A 24,458-nucleotide genomic window follows, 5' to 3' on the forward strand; every position below is an offset into this window, starting at 1 on the left:
TTTAGAAGTTATTTAATTTGTATATCCCAAATTAAATTGCTTGCAACAATATAAGTCAGAAAATTAAATAGGTATATTAAATATACGGATGGATTCTAAAAGAAGAAGATTTATTCTATTAATATTATTTAAAATAAATGGGGAACATTTTTTGAAAAATTGCAAAATAATTTTTTGCTTATAAATAATTAGAATAATTTTTTAACCATTGACTACAAAAAACTGATTTTTTCATATTTTGACAGCCTGAATTTTTTTACAAATTTAAAAGGAAAAAAGTTGACCTAGGACACTTTGGGACGAAGTTAGTTCCTTTTTTTATAAATTGATAGCATCTTTGTTTATCACAATTAATATACCTTATTAGGGTCATCTGAAAGAACATACTTTAAGATTTTAACGTGAAAAATTCAAAAAAGATTGCATTTTAATGGAATCGTTCACAAAGCTTCAAAATTGTGGTCCTCAAAATTGGTCGGCTTTGAAACCAGTGAGAGCGCAGGAGGGGGGAGAAGCTGTTAACTGAATCTCTGTAACTTGTTTATAAATTTCGACGTTTCTTTTTTTAATTTGCATGTACTTTTTGCGTACATTACGAATGTGTATTATTCAAATAATTAGGTTATTAAATAAACCATCTAATTTGTTTAAACAATGTTTTTTCAGTTTTATTTTTTTAATTTATATTTAAATGGGAATAAGCCACAATTAAAGGTTAAAATACGTTTATTGACGTTTCAATTTCCACTTCGGAAATCGTTCTCAAAATACAAACTTTAGGAATATTTGAGGTAATTTTTATTGTAAAAAATAAATATTTATGATTAATAAATATATTTCTTTAATAAACTTCGTAAATATTTTATTTATAATAGATTTGCCAATATGCTATGATCAAAAGTTTTGCGAATCTTTTCCATGGCAACCTATTGTATTTATGTATAACAATTTTTTTTACTAATTTGACAGTTATTTCAAGACGAAAATGATTCTTATGATAAAAACTCTCACTTTAAACGTAAAGGGCAAATAAACTACTAAAATAGCCGAAAAAAGCAATTTTAGAGTTTTTCGAGGCCATTTTTAATAGGTTAAACATCAGATGTAAAAAAAGCAAAAAATACAAGATGAAAGCTTAAGTCAATTGGTTTAAAAATGCTCAATTTCATTTTGATGTTATATTGCAAAAGTCAGTTTAAAATATACATAAACAAATTGATATACCGTTGAGTTTTGGAATATCTAGACTTGATGAACGTCCAAACTTTAACGTTTGAAACACATTGTTTATTTCGTACCACAATCTTATTCTTATTTTAATCGGAAGAATATGATGCTGCAATATTACAGTAAAAAGTTTACCCACGGGTACTTACTTAATATATATATATATATATATATATATATATATATATATATATATATATATATATATATATATATATATATATATATATATATATATATAAATATATAACTGTTTTGGATGGGTTGGAGTCAATAAAAGGGCTATTGGTTAACTATTTTTTTAATTCTCGAGCTTTCAATTGTGTTTACAATTATTATCAATTTCAATTATTATCAATATCAATTAATATCAATATATATTTCATTTCATATATATATATATATATATATATATATATATATATATATATATATATATATATATATATATATATATATATATATATATATATATATGAAATGAAATTTTTTATTTGTTGAAAAATTGTTATAAATAAACAGCTTCCCGTGGTAAACTTTGGGTTAATGCAGCATAATATTTATTTTTTCGATTAAAATAGGATTCAGCTTATGGGTAAAAAATAAACAATGTGTTTTGAACGTTTTTAGATGTTCGTCAATTCTATATATCCCGAAACGCAGTGGTATATTAATTTGTTCACGAATATTTTAAACTGACTTTATGCTATATCAAATCAAAATGGACTTGCGCATTTTGAACCTATTTTGTAAACTTTCACCTCATAATTTTTGTTTTTTAAATTTGATGTATAACCTATTGAAAAATGACCTCGAAAACGTTAAAATCGGCATTAATTTCGGCATTTTTAATTGTTTATTTGCATTTTAAATCTAAAGTAAGTATTTTACGAAAAAAATACAAGAATAGAGTCTTATAATAATTCAAATTATTAAAAGAAAGTAATTTTGAAGCAAAAAATATATTTTATAATTTGTTTAAAAAGTGTTAAATAAATAGGTTGCCATAAAAATTTTTTTATTGAGATGATTTTTCCATTGAGGAAAATCTTAAATTTTTCTTTGGGATTTTTTAATTTTAAAGAAATATTAGTAAGTACTTTAAAGTAGAAAGAATTGAATAGGATAATTTGTCTTTTTTTTTTTTTCATAAAATCTATTATAAATAAAATAGTTACGAGGTTTATTGAAGAAGTAGATATTAATCATAAATATTTATTTTTTACAATAAAAATTACCTCAAATATTCCTACAAAAAATAAAAACTGAAAAAAAAAATTGTTTAAACAAATTAGATGGTTTATTTATTTAAATAATACATATTCGTAATGTACGCAAAAAGTACATATCAATTAAAAAAAGAAACGTCGAAATCTATAAACAAGAAACCGAGAAACAGTTAACAGCTCCTTCTCCCTCCTGCGCTCTCACTAGTTTCAAGGCCGACCAATTTTGAGGACCACACTTTTGAAGCTTTGTGAACGATTCCATTAAAATGCAATTTTTTTCGAATTTTTCACATTAAAACCTTAAAGTATGTTCTTTCAGATGGCGCTAATAAGATCTCTTAATTGTTATAAACAAAGCTGCTATCAACTTATAAAAAAAGACACTAAGTGTCCTAGGTCAACTTTTATTTCTTTTAAATTTGTAAAAAAATTCAGACTGTCAAAATATGAAAAAATCAGTTTTTTTGTAGTCAATGGTTAAAAAGTTATTCTAATTGTTTATAACCAAAAAATTAACATGCTTTTGCCAAATTATTTAGCAATATTTAAAATTATTTTTCCTCATTTTTTTTAAGTAATATTAATAGAATAAATCTTCTTTTTTTAGAATCTATCCGTATATTTAATATACATAATTTTCTGACTTATATTGTTGCAAAAAAATTTAATTTGGGATAAACAAATTAAATAACTTTTAAACTATTTGACCGATCGACTTGAAATTTTTATCTTATTTTAAGCATCACAAGACTCAACATTGTGTGTAATATAAAGGTTTTAAGTTTATTTTAAAAAAAGTTATTAACATTTACAAAAAACCGAAATTTTTGCAACTTTCTAAGCAACAAATAAGGATAGGAACGTTTAGAGAACGCCATTTTGAAGGTTTTTATATGACTTATAAGTTTCTTCTTTTCCCAAATTTGTTTCCAACGCTTTACTTGATGCTGATAGCCAAAAAGAGCGAAAATTTACCGTTTTTGACCTTAATTAGATTATATGAAACATATAGATTTTTGTTACAGAGGTCCATATTACTCAAAACAACTATCAGTTACCTGGCCAGACGAGTGTCACGAAAAAAAGCTTATTTCCCTGGGCTAATATATTGATGGTGTAGTGTAGTGTTCAAATATTGTATTTAAGTTAACGTTAGTTTTAGCTTGATATCTTTTTTTTTTCATCTGAGCGAGATGATTTTTATTAACAGAAACTCCATTTCCATGTCCTCTGTAAGTTCTCGTCTCCAGTGTTTTTTGTACTAATTCTTTGGTTGCTATGACGTGGTCGCTTTGATTTTCACAGCCAGATGGGTGACTCCAGGTGTTCTTATGTTTTCTTGGATGCTCAAATTTTGTCAATAGGAAAGTCATATTTAGGGCGAGTCGACAGATTCTGTGACCATTGTCACTTGTTTTTTAATGTATAGTTTCGTTTCCGACTAGTTTTCCTTTCTTTCCCGTTGTGCGTTTGCTTCTCCCAGTATTAATAGCATGTCTCTTTTTGGTATTTCGTTGCATGGTTTTCATGTAATTCATCTTTTTCTGTTGGATTGTTTTAGTTGGAGCATATCGTCGGCTGTATGCAATAGTGGCACAACACAAAAACTGGTAATTTTGTTTTAGTACATATTGATTGGGATTAAAAAAAAATAAATTTTGGTGTTTTTGGGAGAGCGTTAGGCAATCTTTTATAAATTGTAACACCGACTTTTAAAATCAACCCTTATTTTGAGTTGTGCCACTATTGCACATCAACATTTTGTCTTTCAAGACTTTACTTTTTTTGTTATTCCTATCAACTGAAATAAAGGTTTAATAAACAATACAAGCTACTTGAATGAGAAAATTGTGTTTATTAACAACTATAAGAAGTACGAAATAAAAAAAAGGATATATTGATAATATGTAATAGGAAAAGTTATGATTAACAATGCTTTAAATCTCGGTAAAAGTCAGCGTGAAATGGAGGAACACTCTTGTCTTCACAAATTCTAGTAAGGTTTCTAGTTCTATAATATCTACACTCCTCTTGTGCAAATAAAGTTTTAAAATAGTAGTGACTACCAGAGTTTTTTTATATGAATTTCACAAATATCGTTTAGATGAAAACTATTTCCTTGGAAAAAATCATGACAATTCGTGTAGGTACTTCGAATGGTTGTTTACAATAAACAGTTCGGATTATCATAGCGTAATGAGTCGGTAGATAAATAGGCCCTCCTTTTAAAGCTTTAGTGATATTTCTTTCTATTATAGAGTGGCAGCTGTCACCCTCATTTTGAGTATGGCCGACAACTAAATAAATAAATTGCAGCGTACTGATACATTGAAATTATATACTTGTTTTTTCCTTAGCAACCACAATTATCTGAGTAAAATATGAATTTCAAATCATCAGAAGAATCGGTTTTTATAGATATTTGTTCCAAATACATCAGCAGGCACGAACCAATTTCTATGGCACCTTTACTGCCTTCTCATTCGTGCCAAACATAGCTGTGTACATTTCCCAGTCCCTTTTTCTGAAGTTCACATATAGAGAAATGCTATGTTGACAGCTTAGATTTATAATAGAAAGCGGAAACGTCTTCTTTTGGTCTGAGCAACTTGTTGATCAAAACAAGTAACTTTTTGTAAGTTCGTTAGGTACCTACATTCTCTTTGTCAAGTTTTTTAGCTCTCGGCTTAAGTTTTCTCCTTATGACGTTTATTATAACGATCTTCTAGGGCTTTCTTCACTGTCGAATTTTTATATTTTTCATAATACGACATTGATCTTTTTTGGGAGAAAATAATGCATAGTTAAATTTATATTTAAAAAGTTTACGATATAAACCAATTTTTACAAATTCATCATTGTCTCTTTGGCAATCAGCTTTATAATCATTGTACAGATCTGTCAATATTTTACCTCCTATAAATTTTTTTGATGTACCTACTACTTCGACAATAGTGGCTCTTCATTGTCGGAATCAAAGAAAGGTGTTTACGAACCCTGTTCATAGTCTTCTTCTTCTTCGCGCGACTAGGATTACTCCTGTTTGTCTGCCTCTTATTCTGTTTCAGTCGTTGTTGACTGTACATTATCTTTCCACCTTTTTGGCGGCCTTCCAACGGGTGTTCTGCTATACGGCTTGTTGTTTTTACAGATGTTCGCTAATCTATCTGGTCCCATTCGGTTTACATGTTCGTTCCAGTTTTTTTTCTTGTTGACGTGACAACGTCTTAAATTAGGTTGTGGCTCGGAGTCACTCATGAAAAAGTGTAACGCCCGCTCACGTCTGTTACGATGAGTCACCGAACGAGAGAGAGGCCCGCCGGACCGGCGAATGCCTTGCGTCTCTCTCCCACTCAAACATGATCGGTCCGCTGCGCGCGCAGCACTAGATTAGGCGCGTTGAATCGGTGCGTGCTTGTGTCTCTGTCTTTCTCGAGCGTTCTTGGCCCTATCATCGTCCTATCCTCAACAAAATCACTCAAATAGAAATTAGTTAAGTTTAAGTTTACATGTACAATGTTTTAGTAAACAAAATATATTTCTATAGTTAAAATTTGTGCAATTCTTATTTTCATTCAATTCCTTGTTCCTATTGTGCAATTTAATAATATTCATATCAATAAATATTCTACCGAGAAAAAGACGTTGTCACGTAAAATCTTCGCCCGTAAAACCGACTTTACAGGCAACCGATTTTTTTTTTATCCACCTGTTAATATTTTGAATTTTGCATTGTTCGCGTATACTTCTGTTGGTTTGTCTGTCTCTTAATGATATGCCCGCTATTGATCTTAATACTTTCATTTCTATATTGTTGATTTCTTGTATCGGTCCTTGTCTCCGCTACATATGTTAGGATTGGTCTTACTGTTGTCTTGTATACTTTCATTTTGCTTTCCGTGGTCAGATATTTGTTTCTCCATATGGTTTCTCGGAGGCAACCACTTACTCTTGCCGCTTTTGATGTTTGCCTTGTGGTCTCTGTTCTTATATCCCTGTCACTAGTGATCTCTACTCCTAGGTAATTGAATTTCATTATTCTACAATTTGTTCATAGTTTCGTTACAAAATGTTTTATGCATGCTATGTTTACCTCTTTGATCGTTACTTATAAAGCCACATTCCGTCTTCCCAATAACAGTTTGAATACATCTATTAGTAACTCCAATGGTGGATATAAAAAATCTTTTGCACACTCCTATTTTTTTCTGATCACGGTTTTCCAAATAAAATGCATGATTATAACCACGGCTTGATATATTACCTTTATCTGCATATCGATATGTTGGTTTAATTATAGACATGGATCTCAGAATATAACTTCGTTATTCATTTATATTTAACATTGTCTAATATTTTTCAAAGATCTGTGTTCTTTCTTGTAACGTGAATTTTTCATCACATTTCAGTCTACAGTCCATCTAATTTACAAACCTTTGCACGTTATTATCTACGTCAGAGATCGAAGTTGACATAGTTGCCAAAGTATAAAAAAATCCTGAATCCATTTTAAATCAAATAGGTCACATAATTATTATACTCTTTACAACGACTATTTAAATTCTTACGTGACATTTTTGAAATAAAACACACTAATTTTGTTCTAAAAAGAACAGATTTTATTAAATAGGTAAAAATATAAAACAAGGGGTATTCACTTTAAAATTTAAAATAATAAAGTACAAAAAGTGTCAACGCTGCAACTGTCAAATAAGTGTTACCAATTTATGCCAACCTTTCACCTTCGTTCGATTACAGTTACAGTGTGTTCCGAAATTCCGAAAAAAAATTCTTCATAAAAAACGCTTTATAATGCATTTATACAAATTAAATGAAACATATTGTTTTCTTTAAGTTAACATTAATAGAAATCGTTAAATATTAGTTCTACGCGTATATAATAAAATATGTCTAGTGGCTGTAATGCCAGAGTACTCGGCAAAGTGATTCTAAAAAAGAACACACCTACCACCTAAATATTTCGTGTTGGTGTCATGTGACGTCACGGGCTATGACGCCGATGACGTGCAACGGTATGTAAATTGGATGAAGTATACATGGATTGCAAGATAGACCTAAACTACAAGCCAAAAATGGTCAGATTTGTAGGTTTTGGTTAGTTCTGCTTTAAGGTATAGTGCGGCGGCTAGTTTTTCTGATACCTACATAATTAAATATGTACTTAAACTGGTGTTGCAGTCCAGTGGGACTGCCGGTAGAACGCGCGTATAGAAGTATAATTTCAAAATATATATTTTTTACTTAGATATTTATATACCGTTAAAGTAGGGCATATCGTATATGCTAAAATTAATTTTGGCTATGTTTTATTAATATTTGGCATTATACATTAAAATAATATTGATATTATTACTTACGTTACCTACTGCTGCTCGAGATAGGATTAAGATTAATTCACTTTTCTGATAACCCTTAGGATCTGACATGATTAAAACAATAAATTTATTCCTTTTATTTAATGTGACACAATTCCAAAATTCTGACTGATACAGAAAATATCTAAAATTGTCTGCTATGGTGGCACAACTCAAAAGTGCCGGTATTGCATAGAAACTTGATATCGACTTGCACAACTAAATAGGGCCAGTACTGCAAGAAACAATTTATCTCAACCGACAAAATGTCATAGCGACACTAATGACATTTTTGCTATTATTATTGTGCCAGTTTTGCAGGTCATAAATAAGAATTTTTTAAGCCCTTTGGCGATGTTAACTCAATTTTATCATTTGTTGAGTTAAGTCACTATTGCATACAGTCGACGATATATATATATATATATATATATATATATATATATATATATATATATATATATATATATATATATATATATATATATAATTTATTTATTAATGTTAAATAGTGTTTTTCCATTTTTAATCTTAGTGTGCGATCTTCCCGTCCATAGCTGTGATGCTAGTTATGCTGTTTGTGAGTTTTTTATTTATGTAAAACCCCACTCCATTCTTGCCTTGTTTGTCATCTCCACTGTACATAAATACATATAAGATAAGGTAAAGACTAAAATAAAAAGCAGAATAAAAAATGTTAACACGAAGTTTTTATTTTATTATAAAAGTTACCTCCAAATACAGTTTGTAAAGGATAGAAATAAATAAATATGAGTTTATAACAATTAAACAGAAAAACAATGATGCCTTCGAGCATAAACAACTTCAAAAAATTTGGAGATTGTAATTGTCCGAAAAAATATTTTTTACACTAGAGGTAGTTATCGATTTTCAAAAATTGCTCTTAAGTAAAATCTTCCATTTAAGCCCTTTCCTTGGGAAACTCTCGGCACCAGACGCAATAGGACCTTCTCTAATTCTTAGGCTGTAAGTCACAAATAAACAAATTATATATTTTTGGGAATAAACAAAAAGATCTCTAAAAACCGTTTTAAACTTAATCTAATCGTTACTCTAACCCCTACATTTTAGTACAATTTATTGAAATGCAAATTCTACTTTCAATTGAAGAATCCCATACATGGGCTTATAATAGAATACGTAGAACCTACTAGGACAAGGTAAAAATTCTGAATTTAGTATTTCAAAACGATTTCCAACCAAAAATATGATAAAGTCAGAGTGAGTTTTCGCGCACTATTTTTTTAGTCTAACTTCCAGATGTGTGTAATATTTTCCTTTAGATGTTTGACTCTCTAGCAAGTACTTAAACAATTAAAAGAATAAAGAAAAAACACAATCGATAATCTTTCCAACTAAATTTGATTTACTTTCTTCAATGAATGGTCACAACTATTCATTGAAGATGGCTTCTGTCCATTGTTTTGATTCATATCTACTGTCTGACATGGAGATGAATGGTTACGGATATTTAAAGCCTTAGACAAGGAAAGAGAGAGTACACGTAATCGTATGGAATAGACTAAAGCCTAAACCGGCACCAGAAAGGTTGCCAGGTCATAGTTTATTTTTTCAGTAGATTGAGAATAATGGATATATATCAATAAATAGATTTTTTTCTTGAAGTTGAAATCAGTAGATCTATTGAAAAATCAGTAGACCTGGTAACCCTTCGAGAGGTAGTAATAGGAAACGTACAGGCACCAAAACATGGCGGTCACATCGAAACTGGCTTCACTTTGTAAAGGTTTATTAAATGAACGTTACCTGTCCTCTCTCTTTCCTTGTCTAAGTTTAAAGCGCTGTGACAACATTCTCGGAGACGTGGTGTTTATCAAAAATTTTCAAGTTGTTTGTAACATAAAATTGTGCTGTCCAATTTGCATTCAATATTGTAGTATTTGTAACACTAGCTTTTTAGTTGTTTTAAGAAGTTATATTGTAATTTTTAGTAGCAGCTATAATTAATATTTTATTTTCGTTTAGAATGTGAAGCAAAGAAGTTTTGAGCACCTAGGTATAATAATTAATAATTAACATAAAACCGTGTTAAAATGCACATAAGGTAGATAATAATAAACCGATTATTAACTTTCGCAAACAGCAAGAAGGTATAGCTGCTATCACAAATATTTTTTTGGTATTCTAAAAATATACAGGCTGATAAAAATTTTTGATAATGAGCTGATCTGCTTCAATATTTTCAGCTGTACGTTAGACGGCAGCCCCATATCCATATTTTCGACAGGCGAATTTATTTGAAGTACAGGATTTTCAAAACTTTGAAGCTAAAAACACTAGTTCCGGATGCTATTCACGTTGCCATTAACTATCGATTTTTACACCGGTACGGAAATAACATCCTATTATTTTTGTTTTCTGGAACATCCATTTTAAAAATTTAAATTTTATAGTTCAGTTTCAAGGTTAAAATAACATTCTGTGTGACTTACAACTAATTAAGTAACTTAATTTTCACAAATAATTTCAATTGAGATTTTTCTGGATGCCTCATATTTGTTTGATAAACTAACAAATGACTAAAAACTTCTTTTTGCAAGAAGTGTGCCGACATAAAAAGAAATAATTAATGTATAGTAGCGCCATTTTGACCAAGAATTTTTTTACCTGGTCCTCATGAACATTGAGAATACAGTTTCGAAATTAGCTTTAAAATATATATACTTTTCCATAGACATTTTATAAAAATGTCTATTTTTCTAAATTTTTCATATCTATGTGTTATAGTTACCATAAAACTAAGCTTTTTCTACCTAAAAATTAAAGATCTGCTTTTAGAGGCACACACAGTTCACAGGTAATTTTAATAGGTGCTTACTAAAGTCTCGAAAATCTGAAAGCAGCTGCGTTTTGTAAAAGTTTCATCAGCTCTCAATTCTCACCAGTTACCTACTATTTTTGAAGATAAAGGTATAGCTCGGTACGATTTATAAAAAAATAAAGAATGGAGTGCCCAAAGAATAGTCTTGACTAAAAAGTGAACAAATTCATATAAATATGTATATTCTAGTTTACTAACGCCTTGTCTTGCAGTAGAGGTCAATGAATGAGTGTCATCGAAACGTAATTCAAATTCAAGCCAACATGACTTAAACCATGAACACACTAAACTACTCTAATAGAACTGTGACAGACTTTAGAAAGTTAAAAGTTATCTATATTTAAAAAAAAACGTTAAATTTAAGAGATCTAAATCAAAATAAATAGAATATAGAGATACAATTTTTACCTTCAAACTGTTTTCTCAATGTAAACACTACAAAATGCGACCTTCGGAATTATGGAGTTCAACAGAAAAAAAATCTTTTATTACTAGGTAATGCTGGACCGATTTTATAAATATTGCAAATGAATAAGTTTCTGCCTTCTTAATCTGTATGATATTAATCATAAGAAATATATAAAATATAAACTTTTATAATCAGTTGAAGAGCTGAATATATCCCACAAATTAGTATAAATCATATATCTGTACAAATCTGTATATGTTACACGGTTGATAAAAACTGTGCTACATTTCCTTCCTTGCTTATGGTAGATCATGGCCGGGCCCATTTGAGAGTCATTCAGAGACTTCAATCTCCTAAAGCGTTTCCTTCCTTAGCTATGTTTCAGACCAATTTAACCTTCCAATAGGCGCGCGTATGTGGTACATACGGTCACCTACAGTTCCACCCTTGTATTCGTAAATTAGAGGGAGTGATGGCTCATGCTTATGTCTATTCTAGTAATACTAATCCGTTGTCAAATTTTAGGGCTTGAATCAGTGTATAACTTCTATCGTATGTGGTACATACACGCGACCTTTTATGTAACCTTTTACTTTTATTGTTTCGAACGATATTATTACGAGTATATTGTAAATTTCTTATTTCACATTTCACGTTAATGCAATGATTATAAAAATGTACTTTTTTGGATATACGACTACCAGAAAAAGATATTTTGACATCGATAGAGAGGCTATCCAGGAATGTGAAGGGGATTCAGCGATATCAGCGATTCATGCGATAGAATCTGGTGACTAAGATGATATTGAAAACTTACAATTTTGGCTTTATGAAGCATAGACAACAAAGTTGAAGCAATTTTTTCTTGGAAATAGCATAAAACTAAATTATACTAATACAATGACAAAATTTAATATAAATTTTTATTTTTAAGCTACCGAAATTGAATTTATGTTAAAATTATTTGAAATTTAACTTATTTGTAGTTCTTGAATATCTTATTACAAAAGAAATATCGAGATTTTTACTTCTATAATGATTTTTTGTCTTTTAGAATATCTCTATGTAGATATAAATAAATATTATATATTAATATCACTTTCAATTATTGCTTAAAATATTATAACTAGATACGTGCGACCGTTCTAGTTACTTTGGTGAGCGCGCCTATCGGAAGGTTAATTGAATTATATTAACAGTGAAAAAAGGCAATTCTCAATATGAAATAAAATCTTAGTGCTATCACTCTACATTATGCAGACAGTCAACTCATGTTTGCACAAGAATATGATGTTACTACCAAAAAGATATTTGAAGATTACATCAAATGCAGTTTCTAAAAGTGAATTTTTTATAGGGGTCAAAGTATAAACTTGAAAATGAACAATGGAGACAATCTAAAATTCTGCGAAAATTATAGTTATTCAGGAACACAAATACACAATAGTGGAAAGTATAACCAACTCTATGTCTAATGCTAATCCAAAGATGATAGGAGCATTAAATTAAATTATTTAGCAAAAATATAAGAAATATAACAGCTGCACATTTACGTTTAGCAACAAATATGAACTGACTCAAAAAATCAGCACGAAAATCTAAACTAGAAAGAATTAGACGAGAAAGAAATGTTATTAAAACTATGCACTACAAACAACTTAAGGACATGTACACAGAATGGATTAAGACCAAATACCAAAATGAATACAATGAACTGGAAACCAATAGGAATAAGGAAAAGAGGATACTTAAGAAGACATATTGACAAAAAGGGATGGTAAAGGCCATAAGTGAAAGACATACGAGAGAGCAATCGAAAGGACCTAAAACTAGGAACAGCCACATTTGCAATTCTTTGGAAATTCTTACACCAAGAATATTAAAAACAATATTTACCCCTTCCCCCAAAACCTTTCATCTCTTGTCCTATCATTCAAAGACAACATTCCACATAAACAACACAGAGTTTATGAAATTCCTTGTGCAGACTGCCCCTGATCTTATATAGGCCAAACAAATCGTAGAATCCAAAATATGATTTATGAACATTCCATTTCTGTTCGCAATTCCGATTCAATTTTAGCTCTAGGTCAACACCATCTTCATACAGGTCACAAAATTGATTTTGAAAAGAATTATCTGAGAAGCGATAGAAATTGAAAAAAAGGCCAAATTGTTTCTTCTTCTTCTTCCTCTTTATAAGCAATTCTGCTTGTTCATTGGCGGATTAATACATCTATGGAAGGTTGTCACTCCATCTTTTGCGCGGTCGTCCGATACTTCTTCTGCCGATTGGTGACTTATCTCTTGCTATTTTGACGACACATTTATTCATTTATACACTGTACGTTACATTTTCTTCTAATGTCTTCACTTCTCTTTCAATCTCTCAGGGTATTTCCTGTAATTCTTCTCAGTACTCTCATCTCTGCCGTTTCCAGTAGCTCTCATCTCTCAAATTGTCTCAATAACGGAAATGACGGCATATGGTTACCTTCGACATGGAGACCTCTCATAAAAAAATATCGTCCGATCCATCTGTCAATCAAAATCCTACTGTTGGAAATGTTCACGCCAACCCCAACCCAAACCACGTCACCATCAACGGTATAAATGAACCATCCTCTGTTCCCACTAGCAGTAATGCATTGGTTAGTGATCAGTATAGTAGTGTCTGGGGGCTCGGGAGACTGAGACCTCGGAAGCCCTGAAGAGGACATCAAAAAGGGTTTCGAAAGCTCGGCATAATGATAATCGACGCGGTTTAACTGGAAGACTGTTGGGTTTAATATCAATTCTTGTAATAGTATTAATCTTAGCTCTAGGTTTAATATATATATATATATATATATATATATATATATATATATATATATACAAGTCATATAGTAACCATGTAATTGGCGACACATTTTGTTTTTGTTTGTCAGTGAAGTCACCTATCTGTTGACAGCCAAAGTGAAGGGATATACACCACCGTTCCTACTACTGTTTTTGTTTTCACATGTGTCTGTCTTCTTCTTAGGGTGCCTGTCCGTTCCGAACGTTGGCGATCATCCTGGCTATGATGACTTTGTTGGTTGCTATACGAAATAGCTGTGTTGAGGTCTTTCTATACCATGCTCTCAGGTTAGCAAGCCAGGTTATTCTTCCTCTTCCTGGGGCCCTTTTTCCTTCAATTTTTCCTTGCAAAATGCATTGAAGTGGCTCGTATCTGCCTTGATTTCTCATTATATGTCCCAAGTATGCAGCTTACGGCTCTTCACGATGTTGACCAAATCCTCAGTTGTGTTCATCCTCCGCAGTATTCATTGGTGACTTTGTCTATCCATTGTATCTTCAGGATCCTTCTGTATGACCATAGCTCAAAAGCCCGAAGTTTTGATAGAGTTTCCGCCTTTAATGTCCACGTTTCTACTCCGTACAGAAGCACTGAGTACACATAACATTTAAGGAGCCTTAGGCATACTATTTTTTTCTTCTTTCTTCTTTCTACTTTATAAATAGGCTCAATGCCTGTTTTACTTCGCTTTTAGCTTCAATTGACGTTGTCTGACCATCTTTTCCTCGGTCGTCCCAATGAACTTCTTCCATTTGGCGATTTGTGTCTTGCTATTCATACTATTCTATCATATTCATACAATTTTATTGTATAAAAATGTAAGCTTATTTTGTCTTTTGTTGTTGCAGATGACCTAAATGAAATAGAAGATACTGAAGGACACCGTGACTTAGAAGAAAATGAAAATGCAGTGACCAAGTCTCCCATTAATAAAAAAAGAAGAAAAGGGTTCAACCCAGGAAGTTGGAAAAGAAGTATGACAAAAAATAAAAGAATGTGAGGCGCACAATACATCGGCTATCAAAGATCCAGTACCGGTGAAGTAAAAGCACCGAAATTGTTCGGTGGTAAAAGCAGGGAATTTGAGGACCGCAAAGAGAATTATCACAAGCATGCGAATCAGAGGCATGCAAGAAAGCAAAAAATAAACATTGTTCGGAATTTTCAGAAAACGAACGTCAATTAATATTTAATAATTTTTGGAAAAATATGAATTGGAGTGAAAAGAAAATATACGCTACTTCGAATATTGCATATTTACTGAAGACAAGAAGTTCAGTTGGTGAAGTATCTAGAAGACAAGGCACTTATTACTACTATTTAAGGAATAACGACAATGTCAAATTGAGAGTATGCAAAAAGATGTATTTGAGTACACTTGGTCTCAAAAAAGATATGGTACACAATTGGTTAAAAGGAATGGAATTGCTTAATTCATTTTCGTCTGCCGTTAACCAAAGATGCATTTCAAATAGTAACAAATTAAAACGAGAAAATTTAATTGAATTTTATGAATATGAAAGTTAATTTGATAGTCAGCAATACATTATTTGATAACATTTTTTCTGATATGAATATCTCACTGTACAAACCACGTAAAGATCGATGCGATATCTGTTGTGATTATGAAACGAAAAACGTTGAAGAAAATTTGTACCATATACATCTTGAGAAAAAAAATGCAGCAAGAAAAGAAAAAGACGGAGACAAGCAGCTAGCCATTCAAGGTTCTATCTACGCTTTTTGCATGGACATGCAAGAAGTTAAAATATGTCCAGTTATTAACACGAATGTACAAATTACTGGTGGGATGAGTCAGAAGGTGATTTATCTGCTTCCACTTTTACAACTTTTATATTAAACTTTGTTCAAGAGAAGTGCGTCAAAGACATTCCGATAGTTTTATATTCTGATGGATGTTGTTACCAAAATAGAAATTGTGTGCTTTCTAACGCCTTGCTAAATTATTCAATTCAGAAAGGTGTCACGATAGAGCAAAAATATTTAGAAAAAGGGCAGACTCAAATGGAAGCTCTCTTTGTAACTCATGAGTTTTTCAAGGATTTCCAAATTTCAAAATCATGGATTTACAAGAGCATTTGTCCAGGCAAGAAATCAAATGATCCCACTGTCACGGATTTGAGACACGTGAAATGTGACCACCGCGAAAAAAATATTCAATATAAGATTGATTTTAGTCATGAACTACAACCACTACCAGCCAGATCTCTAAAGTATCCCAAACGTGTTCTCTATGGCTCACTTCATAAAGATCGGCTTTGCATCAAACAAAAAAAGTGGCAACATTTGCAAGAAATAAAGACTGTTTTACCTCGGGATTGTCATGCATTTTATGACAATTTACCCCACTCCCCATAAATTGGGAAATAGTTCAGTTTATAAGTATTATTAAACATTCATTTTTTTGCTATTTTTTCTTTTACTCATTATACTTTTACGGTGGCATTTTTATATTATTATTTTTTATTAATAATTAAAAACATTGTTTATTTATTTGTTAGTTTATTTATCAGTTTCATCCCCATTATCAAACATCTATCATTTAAGTAAGTTTATAATACTACCCATTTAACCAATTTCGATTGATCACTGCAATAGCCTGTATCTCATTTTTTTTTGTACCTAATCACTTTCAATAGCCTGTATCTGCTGTATAATAATAAATATATAAAAAAAAATTTAAAAACAAAGGATGGTTGACCTTCAGTAGAATCTAAATAAGTAAAATTAAAAATTATTTTGATTTTGGACCTGTATTGACTTGTAGAAACAGAAAAATGTTTATCCTGTAAACTTAGGCTTAACTCACTTACAGGGTGTTAGAATGAGACCATAGATATCATCCTAAGATTAAATTATATGAGGTCATGAATGAACTTAGCATTCTCTCTAAATTAATAAGAATTTTAAAAACAACAGAGTGAAGTGATTTGCAAGTACTAATACATGGTGATCTGTCACAAGCCTTTGAAACATATGCATGGTTACATGCTGGTGTGTCTTCTCCTCAAAATAGTATTAAAAAGACTATAAAAGATGCCGAATTACAAAATAGGGAAGCAAGATTTAATAAATCAACACAGTTTATGGTTTACACTTACGATTTAAATAGGGAAGGTTTCATCAAGGAAAACACACTGAAGTATGTTTGGATTTAGATCCCAGTTTTATCATTTGTACTTTATATAACCACATATACAATAAATCACATACAAGAAGTGTAATCTTAGACCCATATGAGTAATAATCTGAAATATCCAATATAATAAAAATTAAAAAAATCAAAAACTTGAAAATAGAAATAGGGCAGGCCAAAACTAAAATGGAAAAATGGCATATATGAAGACAAGAGGGAGATTGTAGCAGCAAATTGGCAAAGCTTGGTAATGTACAGCAGTGACTGGTGAAAAGGGATAGGTTAATGCTCAATTAGACGTGATTATAATGGCGTTGATTAAAAACTTCAACTCAAAATAAAAAAACCAACATTACACATATTTCTAAAAGAAAAACAAGTATCTGGAGTGCTGCTTACCTAACATCATAACCTAAAAAAAATCAAATGCACTTATACTAACATTTATAAAATTAAAAATATACTTTCGGCAACTGATTTATTCCTCACAATTCAAATGTTGAAATATTATTTTTACAAAATTACTAAATAAAATGAAGGTTAACTGAAAAAATTTCTATGTAGTAAGAAGAAGCCCTCTAAGAGAACAAAGAAAATGTTTAAATCCTTCTACCTAAGTGATATTACATAAAAATTAGTTTTTTTAATGCCAGTAGTGTATTAATCTCCCACCAGTACCAGTTCATGTAAATCAATTGTTAATTGATAGCCAATATTGACATGATTGTCAAGCGGTTAGTATTTTCAAAACTTAAAACTCCACAGTTCTTTAAGGCATAAAAACATTAGAGCAATTTATTATATAAAAAATAGAAGAAAATGTCTATAAGGTACTTTAAAAGAACTAAAGAAGATCACCATATAGTTTTAAAATAAACCTTACGAGACATAAACCATATAATTTTGGAACTATATATAATTATACAACCTTCTTCTCCCATCCTTATGCCTTACGTTATGTGTAGTGATTCTATTCAAGTATATTATAAAACAATCCACTACAATATTAACATTTTAAGGTAAAGTCAATGTTTTTTAGTATAAGTCTGAATCGATGCTTAAGAATAAAAATATACATGCTCACCTCATATGTTTATAGCTTAAGTGTGTGTACATAGTATACTATAAGCTAGTTATACACATGGCACCTTGAGAAGAAGATTGTTTATAGTTAATATAGTAATCTTCTCAGTCTTTTAAAAAGCTTTTTAAGGAATAGTAACAAATTTTTTGATTAATATTATAATTGATTAAAAACACTGAAAAGTCCATGCACAAAGCATGTATGGTTTGTCCCAAGAGAAAATGTATATAAAACACAGTTAAAACTTAATATATAGATAATTTTTTCAGAATATTTGATTATAAATATTCTAATTAATATTTTTTTTAAATATATTCAAATTTATATCCAAATATTGTAAGATCCAAAAATGCTTTTGGGATCTCCTAGGACCAACCTATGTTAATCTTAGTAAAAGAAAATTATACACAAAAAATGTGTCAATCACTTCAAACAACGATCAAAATAAACTCCACCTACATATCCTCCCCTGATGGCCTTTTGGACGTTCTGTTCAAACAATCTACGATTATTAGTAAGGACTTCAGCAGCTTCTTTGTTCAGTGGGTCTTCAGGATTTGGTTCAAGGAAGAGGTATTGCAGACCATACACAATGCTGTTTATTGTTAAAACGGGCTTCCAGTCTTCTCGTAAGATGTTGAGACAAACATTACCTTGCTGATCAATATTTGGATGATATACTTGGGTTTCACATTTGACTTTTGGGGGCTCATGTGGGTAATTTGGACCTACCTTGAAGCTAAATACAAATCGGCCAGTTCTGTAGAATCCCTGTTTAAAATTATAACTTGTTAACAAAATTTTCAACCTCCAAGCATAACTTACCTCATCAGGACATATCACTAATTTAAAAGTTAATAGGTCATCTGGATCAGGAAATTCTGTTGTGCACGTCTTAGGAAGATTTAGCTCGTTAATATCTAAAAACAGATATCAAAAAATAAATAGATTACTTACATCCTTCTCCTTTAATAACCTTTTGTTATCCTTAACTGTGCAGCTGAAGCTTTCTTTTGATTCCCTTGTCTAGGTGAAGGTTCTCCATCTTTTTTCTGTTGTTTTAGAGAAAATAACTTTATCATATTTGTTTATAGAATTAAACGAAACTACTTTTTTAAAATAACATGAGAAACCTAATAATTCTAAGGTGTTTATTTTGCAAAATACTATTTTTCAACCCTGACAGAACCAGCACTGTCATCTGCCAAACCAACATAATAACTGTGTCTAATGTCTAATATCATCTGTCTTTTGTCATTTGGAAAAGTAAATTGACAGAAAACTAATATCAAGCAATGACGTTAATAAACTGTCAAAACATTTTTACAGTTGTTTCGTAATTTTTTAACTCATGAAAACTGTATTATTTCATTTTTTAACAAATTTCATAATAACACCGGACAAATAAATATTCTAAAATGATTTAACTTTTGGAAGAAATGTGATTTTTAAAGATATATTTGCGAACATTTTGTGTATTTTGTATTGGAATATATTTTAGTTATAATTTAAACTTATGTATCAAAGCTTTATTTCAATTTTGTCTATTTCATAAACAAGATAGTACCAATGGCCATAGTCGTCGAGGTACTTTATGTAACAAAAAATATAAAAAATTTAAAAAAATATATATAATTTCAAAGATGAATATTTCGGAAAAAAAGAAGAAATACCATAATAACGTTATAGGTTATGTGTAGGAAATGTTTAAAATTTAAATTTAATGGAAAAATATGGAAAGTCCAGAAGTTTTTAATTTCATTGCGCCAGATTATTCATTTACCATAGATAAATTTAAAGGAAAGTTACCTATAAATCATTCTACTATAAATAATTTACATTATAATTATATGGTAAGGATGCAGTTAGTAAATAATAAATATTGAGAATTCCTTTTTTGCAATATGAAATAAATATTAATTTAACTCTTTATTCACAGGTGTCTATCATAACATCAAATCCAACTGCATTAGATCAAATTCTTGACAATTCCAGAGACAAGTCCATATTCTATAAAGTATATGATTTTAGCTTAGTAGATTTAGCGAACCTTGAATTTTTGTCCAGCTTTACACAAAATGGTAGGTTTATAAAACTTGAGAAATAATATTTTTAAAATATTATATTTCAGGAAGACTCAGCTTGCTCAGCATCAATACCAGAATAGACTGTGATAACTGTATTGGAATCACACCAAACAGTAAGCTTTACTTGAATTTGAACAAGGAGAGTTACCAATGCCTTGGACTGGATGGAAGTTCTTCACACTTTACCAAAAAACTGGAAAACAGATATAGTAAGAATAAACTTATTGTAATATCTGAATTTATAATTTCATTTTAATAAAAAGGAGTTTACATTTTGTTTAGTGCAATGCTGACCCCTATGACAATTTTAAAAGATAAAGGGGGTCTTACAATTTTCATAAAATCTTCTACAAACTTGTCAATAAAAGGTTCTAAGATTTCAGATTTTTTGCAAATAATATTGTGACAGTTAAACTTGGTCTGGTAAAGCATTGCAAATGTGCCACCATTCAATTTATATAAATTAAATTAAAACATTTAAGCCGAATCAATTCCATTGATATGAGAGTTAGCCTGTCAACTACTTTTCTATGAAATTAGACACTAAAGTAAAATTTGCTCACAATGCTATTTTTATTTATGGAAGCATTACATTACATTATAGCATAATAATATAACAAAGAATTACAAATAACACTTAAATTCTCTTAGAATTAACAGAAGAAGAAAAGACAATTTCTTGAAACTAACAAACAATTAAATAATATTTATAACCTATCTAATCTAATATATATCACTAATAGCTTTAAATTTATTTAGACTCAAGAAAAATAGATCTATATCAAAATATTGATTTAAGAAACAAAAAGTTTAAGGAAAACTTATCTGAAAGAGTTCAAATGATCAGAGAGGATGTTGTGGATTGTTTAAGTTAATTACCATAATAATACTAAACAAACAGTACTCATCATATCAAACTGCACTCATCTACCATAAAGAGTTCCAAGATTTAGTAGGCTTACATTTTCTTTCTTATTATAATCTACAGTTAAGGTTCTCAACTTTTATGCATAATACCTAAGAAATTTATTCTGGATCTTTTCTATAAGATTTGTGTGTTGCTCATAGGTATGACTCCAAATTACTGTAGCATATTCAGCCTGTGAGCATGCAAGAGAGCAGTATCACAACCTTTATGATATCAATCAGAAATTCACTACACTTTCTCAAAATGAAACCCAGTATGGGAAGTGTTATGAGTGAAATTTTATGATCTTTAAAATATAATCAAAAATTAACTCTCCCCTTCCAATCTTTTACAAAATTTGACAGCCATTGTATCGCTTCACTAGGAAAACTTAGAATTTAAAGTTTCATCATCATCATCTTTGGCTTAACAGTCCTCTGTGGATCCTGGCCTGCTTCATGATTTGTCACCATTCTGTTTGGTTTCTTGCCACCTGTTACCATCTTCTTTTTTTTTTAATATCCCTAAGTCACTCTCAACATCTAACCACCTAATTTGAAGTCAGCCTCTGCTTTTTCGTCCTATAGGTGTTCCTCTGGTTGGCTTTTTAGCAATTGTGTTGTCTGGCATTTGTATTGTATCCAGCCCATCTAAGTTGCTGTGTTTTAATGAACATTACAATGTCTGGTTCATTAAAGATTTGGTATAATTCGAACTTATATCTTTTGCATCCTGCCCTTGGACATTTATAGCTCCAAATATTTTGGGGAGTATTTTACATTCAAATATTGTCCTCACACCTGTCTTATGGTCACATAGGATGATAAGAACTTCACCTAGTTTGTCCTGGATTGACTGGAGGTAACAGACCGGCACAGAAAACACGGCAAGGTAATAGTTATTAGTCATTATAATGTGCCACACACCGTTTCTATCGATGTTCTCGTCGCGATAATCGCGTTCTCTGCTGGCTCTTTCTAGAACATATGTTCTTATTATATAAGTAACTGAGTTGGCCTTTGATGATTCAGTAAGAGGGAATTCTTTTGTAAGCGACATCAGTGTGAGTTATAAGTAAGAATTATTAATGTAATTAGAATTTGTTATATTTGTAATAGAGTAAGTTTTTGGATTTAATATTAAATTAGTTAAACTACATTTGCTTCGCTTAATCTCTTAATCCACAGAAAAACGTAACAATATTGTATTGTAGATGAACAGACAGATTAATTTCATGATTTTTAGGTTCTGTTAGTAGAAGAGAGATGTAACATAAAAATTAATTTATGAATAATGTCACATATTGCAAAGGTTCACTAGATGGACTGAAAAATGAAAGATTACCCATGAACGATCATATCAATAACTTATTTTGTATAATTTGCCGTCACAATATATTAGGTCCTAATACCTAATATATTGTGAAAATAAACAGAAAAAACAATATTAGAATTCAGTTTTTACGTTTTTTGAAATTTGAAGATTACCTACATCTTTGCCATTTTGTTTCCTAGTATTTAATTCGTCATTTACCTTTTTTATGTTATCCATCTTTAAAGGTATCATATCCAGTCCGACGAAAAACTTTCTGTCTGTTGATTTTTGTCTTATTTCTGATTATCATGATAGCATCCACTACATTCCTGACCCTCTTACTTATCCTTACCCTCGTAAAACAGACTGAATGATTTCAAGCAGACCTGGAATATTGTTTAGCCCGGTTAAATGGACGATCGGGCATACACTGTGTACACTGGCATACACAAAGTGCTCTAGTTGAATGAAAACTTTGCAAATCAAAGGACAGAAGTCAGACGAAAATTTAATTTTGCCAAAACATTATCCTCTAGGAGAATATACCTCTATATTCCAGGCAGATATTTATGCAATCTTGCGTTGTGCAAGAGAAGTTAACATGAGAGCTTTCAAACTGAAGCGGATTAATATATGTACAGATAGTCAAGCAGCCATCGGGGCTCTTAGAGGTCCTAATGTGGACTGTAAGCTAGAAGAACGCAACAGACTGGAAGAACATAACAGTGTCATACTGATAAGGGTTCCAGGTCATCAGGGAATACGCGGAAATGAAAGAGCTGATAAACTTGCCAGAAGAGCATCAGTTACAAAATACTTCGGACCAGAGGCGACCATCGTGCCAAAAAGCATCCTCAGTGGCCAAAAAAAACCTCAATCCGAACACAACATAACTCTTACTGGGATAGTATACCCGGTCAAGCACAGGCCAAATGTATATTTGTCGGACACGCGTTAATAAGGAAGTACTGCGGAAGACAAGCAAGAATCAGCTTAGTGTCATAACAGGCTTCCTTACTGAACATGCGCCAGTCAAGGAACACCTGCACACAATGGGACTATTTCATGGAAACTTAAGCTCCAGATTTATATGGGAGAATCTGAAACAGTCAACCATACCTTGTATGATGTGAGGCATTAGATCTCAGGCCCTAAAAACTTTTTGAAAACTACCAAGTAACTCCAAAAATATGTGGTATCTTCTAGACATGTACAAGCTGGTATAAGGTTCTTTAGAATTTTGGAATGGGTATCATGAATCAATGGAAGATGTACAATAAGCCAACTGGCTGCAGTACGACCAGTTTATAACAGGCGACTTCGAAAAAAAAAAAAACATTCCTTTAAACTACTTTAAGGGATCCAAACTGATCCAAATCATGATTATGACAATTATCCCTAACGTTACCAAAACGTATTGTTTTCTCTTCTACATCCTTTTTGACAATTATCAAAATAAAATGTAAGAGATCTATTTTTTTTTTTAAATCTAGAGGTGATTTCATTGAAGATATATAATTACAAAATCATATTCATTTTAGGAATATTTCTCAGTACTACTTCAGTTTTAATTGTCTCAGCGGTAACTAAAAAATACTATTTTTTAATTGGTTTACAGTATATTTTGTAAGTAGTTTAGTGCTAATTTTAATCTCATACTTTTATATTTTATGTTGTATTTATACAGGATGTTTTATTTGAAAATATCAAAATAATTTATGGGAAATGTCAATTGGACCGACAATACTATCAATTGATATATACATGAGATCTGTGACGCCATCACGGGCGCTGTGACGTCATTACAATGGAAAAAATTTAATGGATCATGAGGATGAATGTTAGTTCAAACGAAAGCTTTTTTTATCACAAATTCAACGGTGTACCACAATGGGGGCATTAATGTTAATAAATACGCTAAATTTTCAATTTAATGGCGCCGTTATTATCTCCAAATTAACCTG

At 30.8% G+C, this 24,458-nt stretch overlaps 2 protein-coding genes across 3 annotated transcripts in view; one reads left to right on the forward strand and one right to left on the reverse strand.

The window, feature by feature from the left end:
* Positions 1-8,519: 8,519 nt before the first annotated feature.
* Positions 8,520-19,408, reverse strand: UbcE2M (NEDD8-conjugating enzyme UbcE2M). 2 transcript variants are annotated; one of them, XM_072529507.1, is made up of 4 exons: positions 19,163-19,407; positions 19,012-19,106; positions 18,646-18,957; positions 8,520-8,816 (listed from the first exon to the last, which is right to left on the reverse strand). In XM_072529507.1, the coding sequence occupies exons 1-4, from the start codon at positions 19,266-19,268 to the stop codon at positions 8,805-8,807; spliced, it is 525 nt and encodes a 174-aa protein (XP_072385608.1). In that variant the 5' UTR covers positions 19,269-19,407; the 3' UTR covers positions 8,520-8,804. The 2 variants fall into 2 exon arrangements, with proteins under 2 accessions (XP_072385608.1, XP_072385607.1); XM_072529506.1 differs by lacking the exon at positions 8,520-8,816 and having other exon boundaries at positions 17,567-18,957; positions 19,163-19,408.
* A 206-nt stretch (positions 19,409-19,614) lies between these two features.
* LOC140439543 (ribonuclease P protein subunit p40-like) overlaps positions 19,615-24,458 on the forward strand; it is a 110,509-nt gene continuing 105,665 nt past the window's right edge. Inside the window, exons 1-3 of the mRNA XM_072529517.1 lie at positions 19,615-20,039; positions 20,126-20,267; positions 20,318-20,482. Coding sequence (XP_072385618.1) covers positions 19,920-20,039; positions 20,126-20,267; positions 20,318-20,482 — 427 coding nt within the window. The 5' untranslated portion in view covers positions 19,615-19,919. The remainder of the gene's footprint in view (positions 20,040-20,125; positions 20,268-20,317; positions 20,483-24,458) is intronic.

Source organism: Diabrotica undecimpunctata, chromosome 4, assembly GCF_040954645.1.
Source record: "Diabrotica undecimpunctata isolate CICGRU chromosome 4, icDiaUnde3, whole genome shotgun sequence".
Taxonomy (NCBI): domain Eukaryota; kingdom Metazoa; phylum Arthropoda; class Insecta; order Coleoptera; family Chrysomelidae; genus Diabrotica; species Diabrotica undecimpunctata.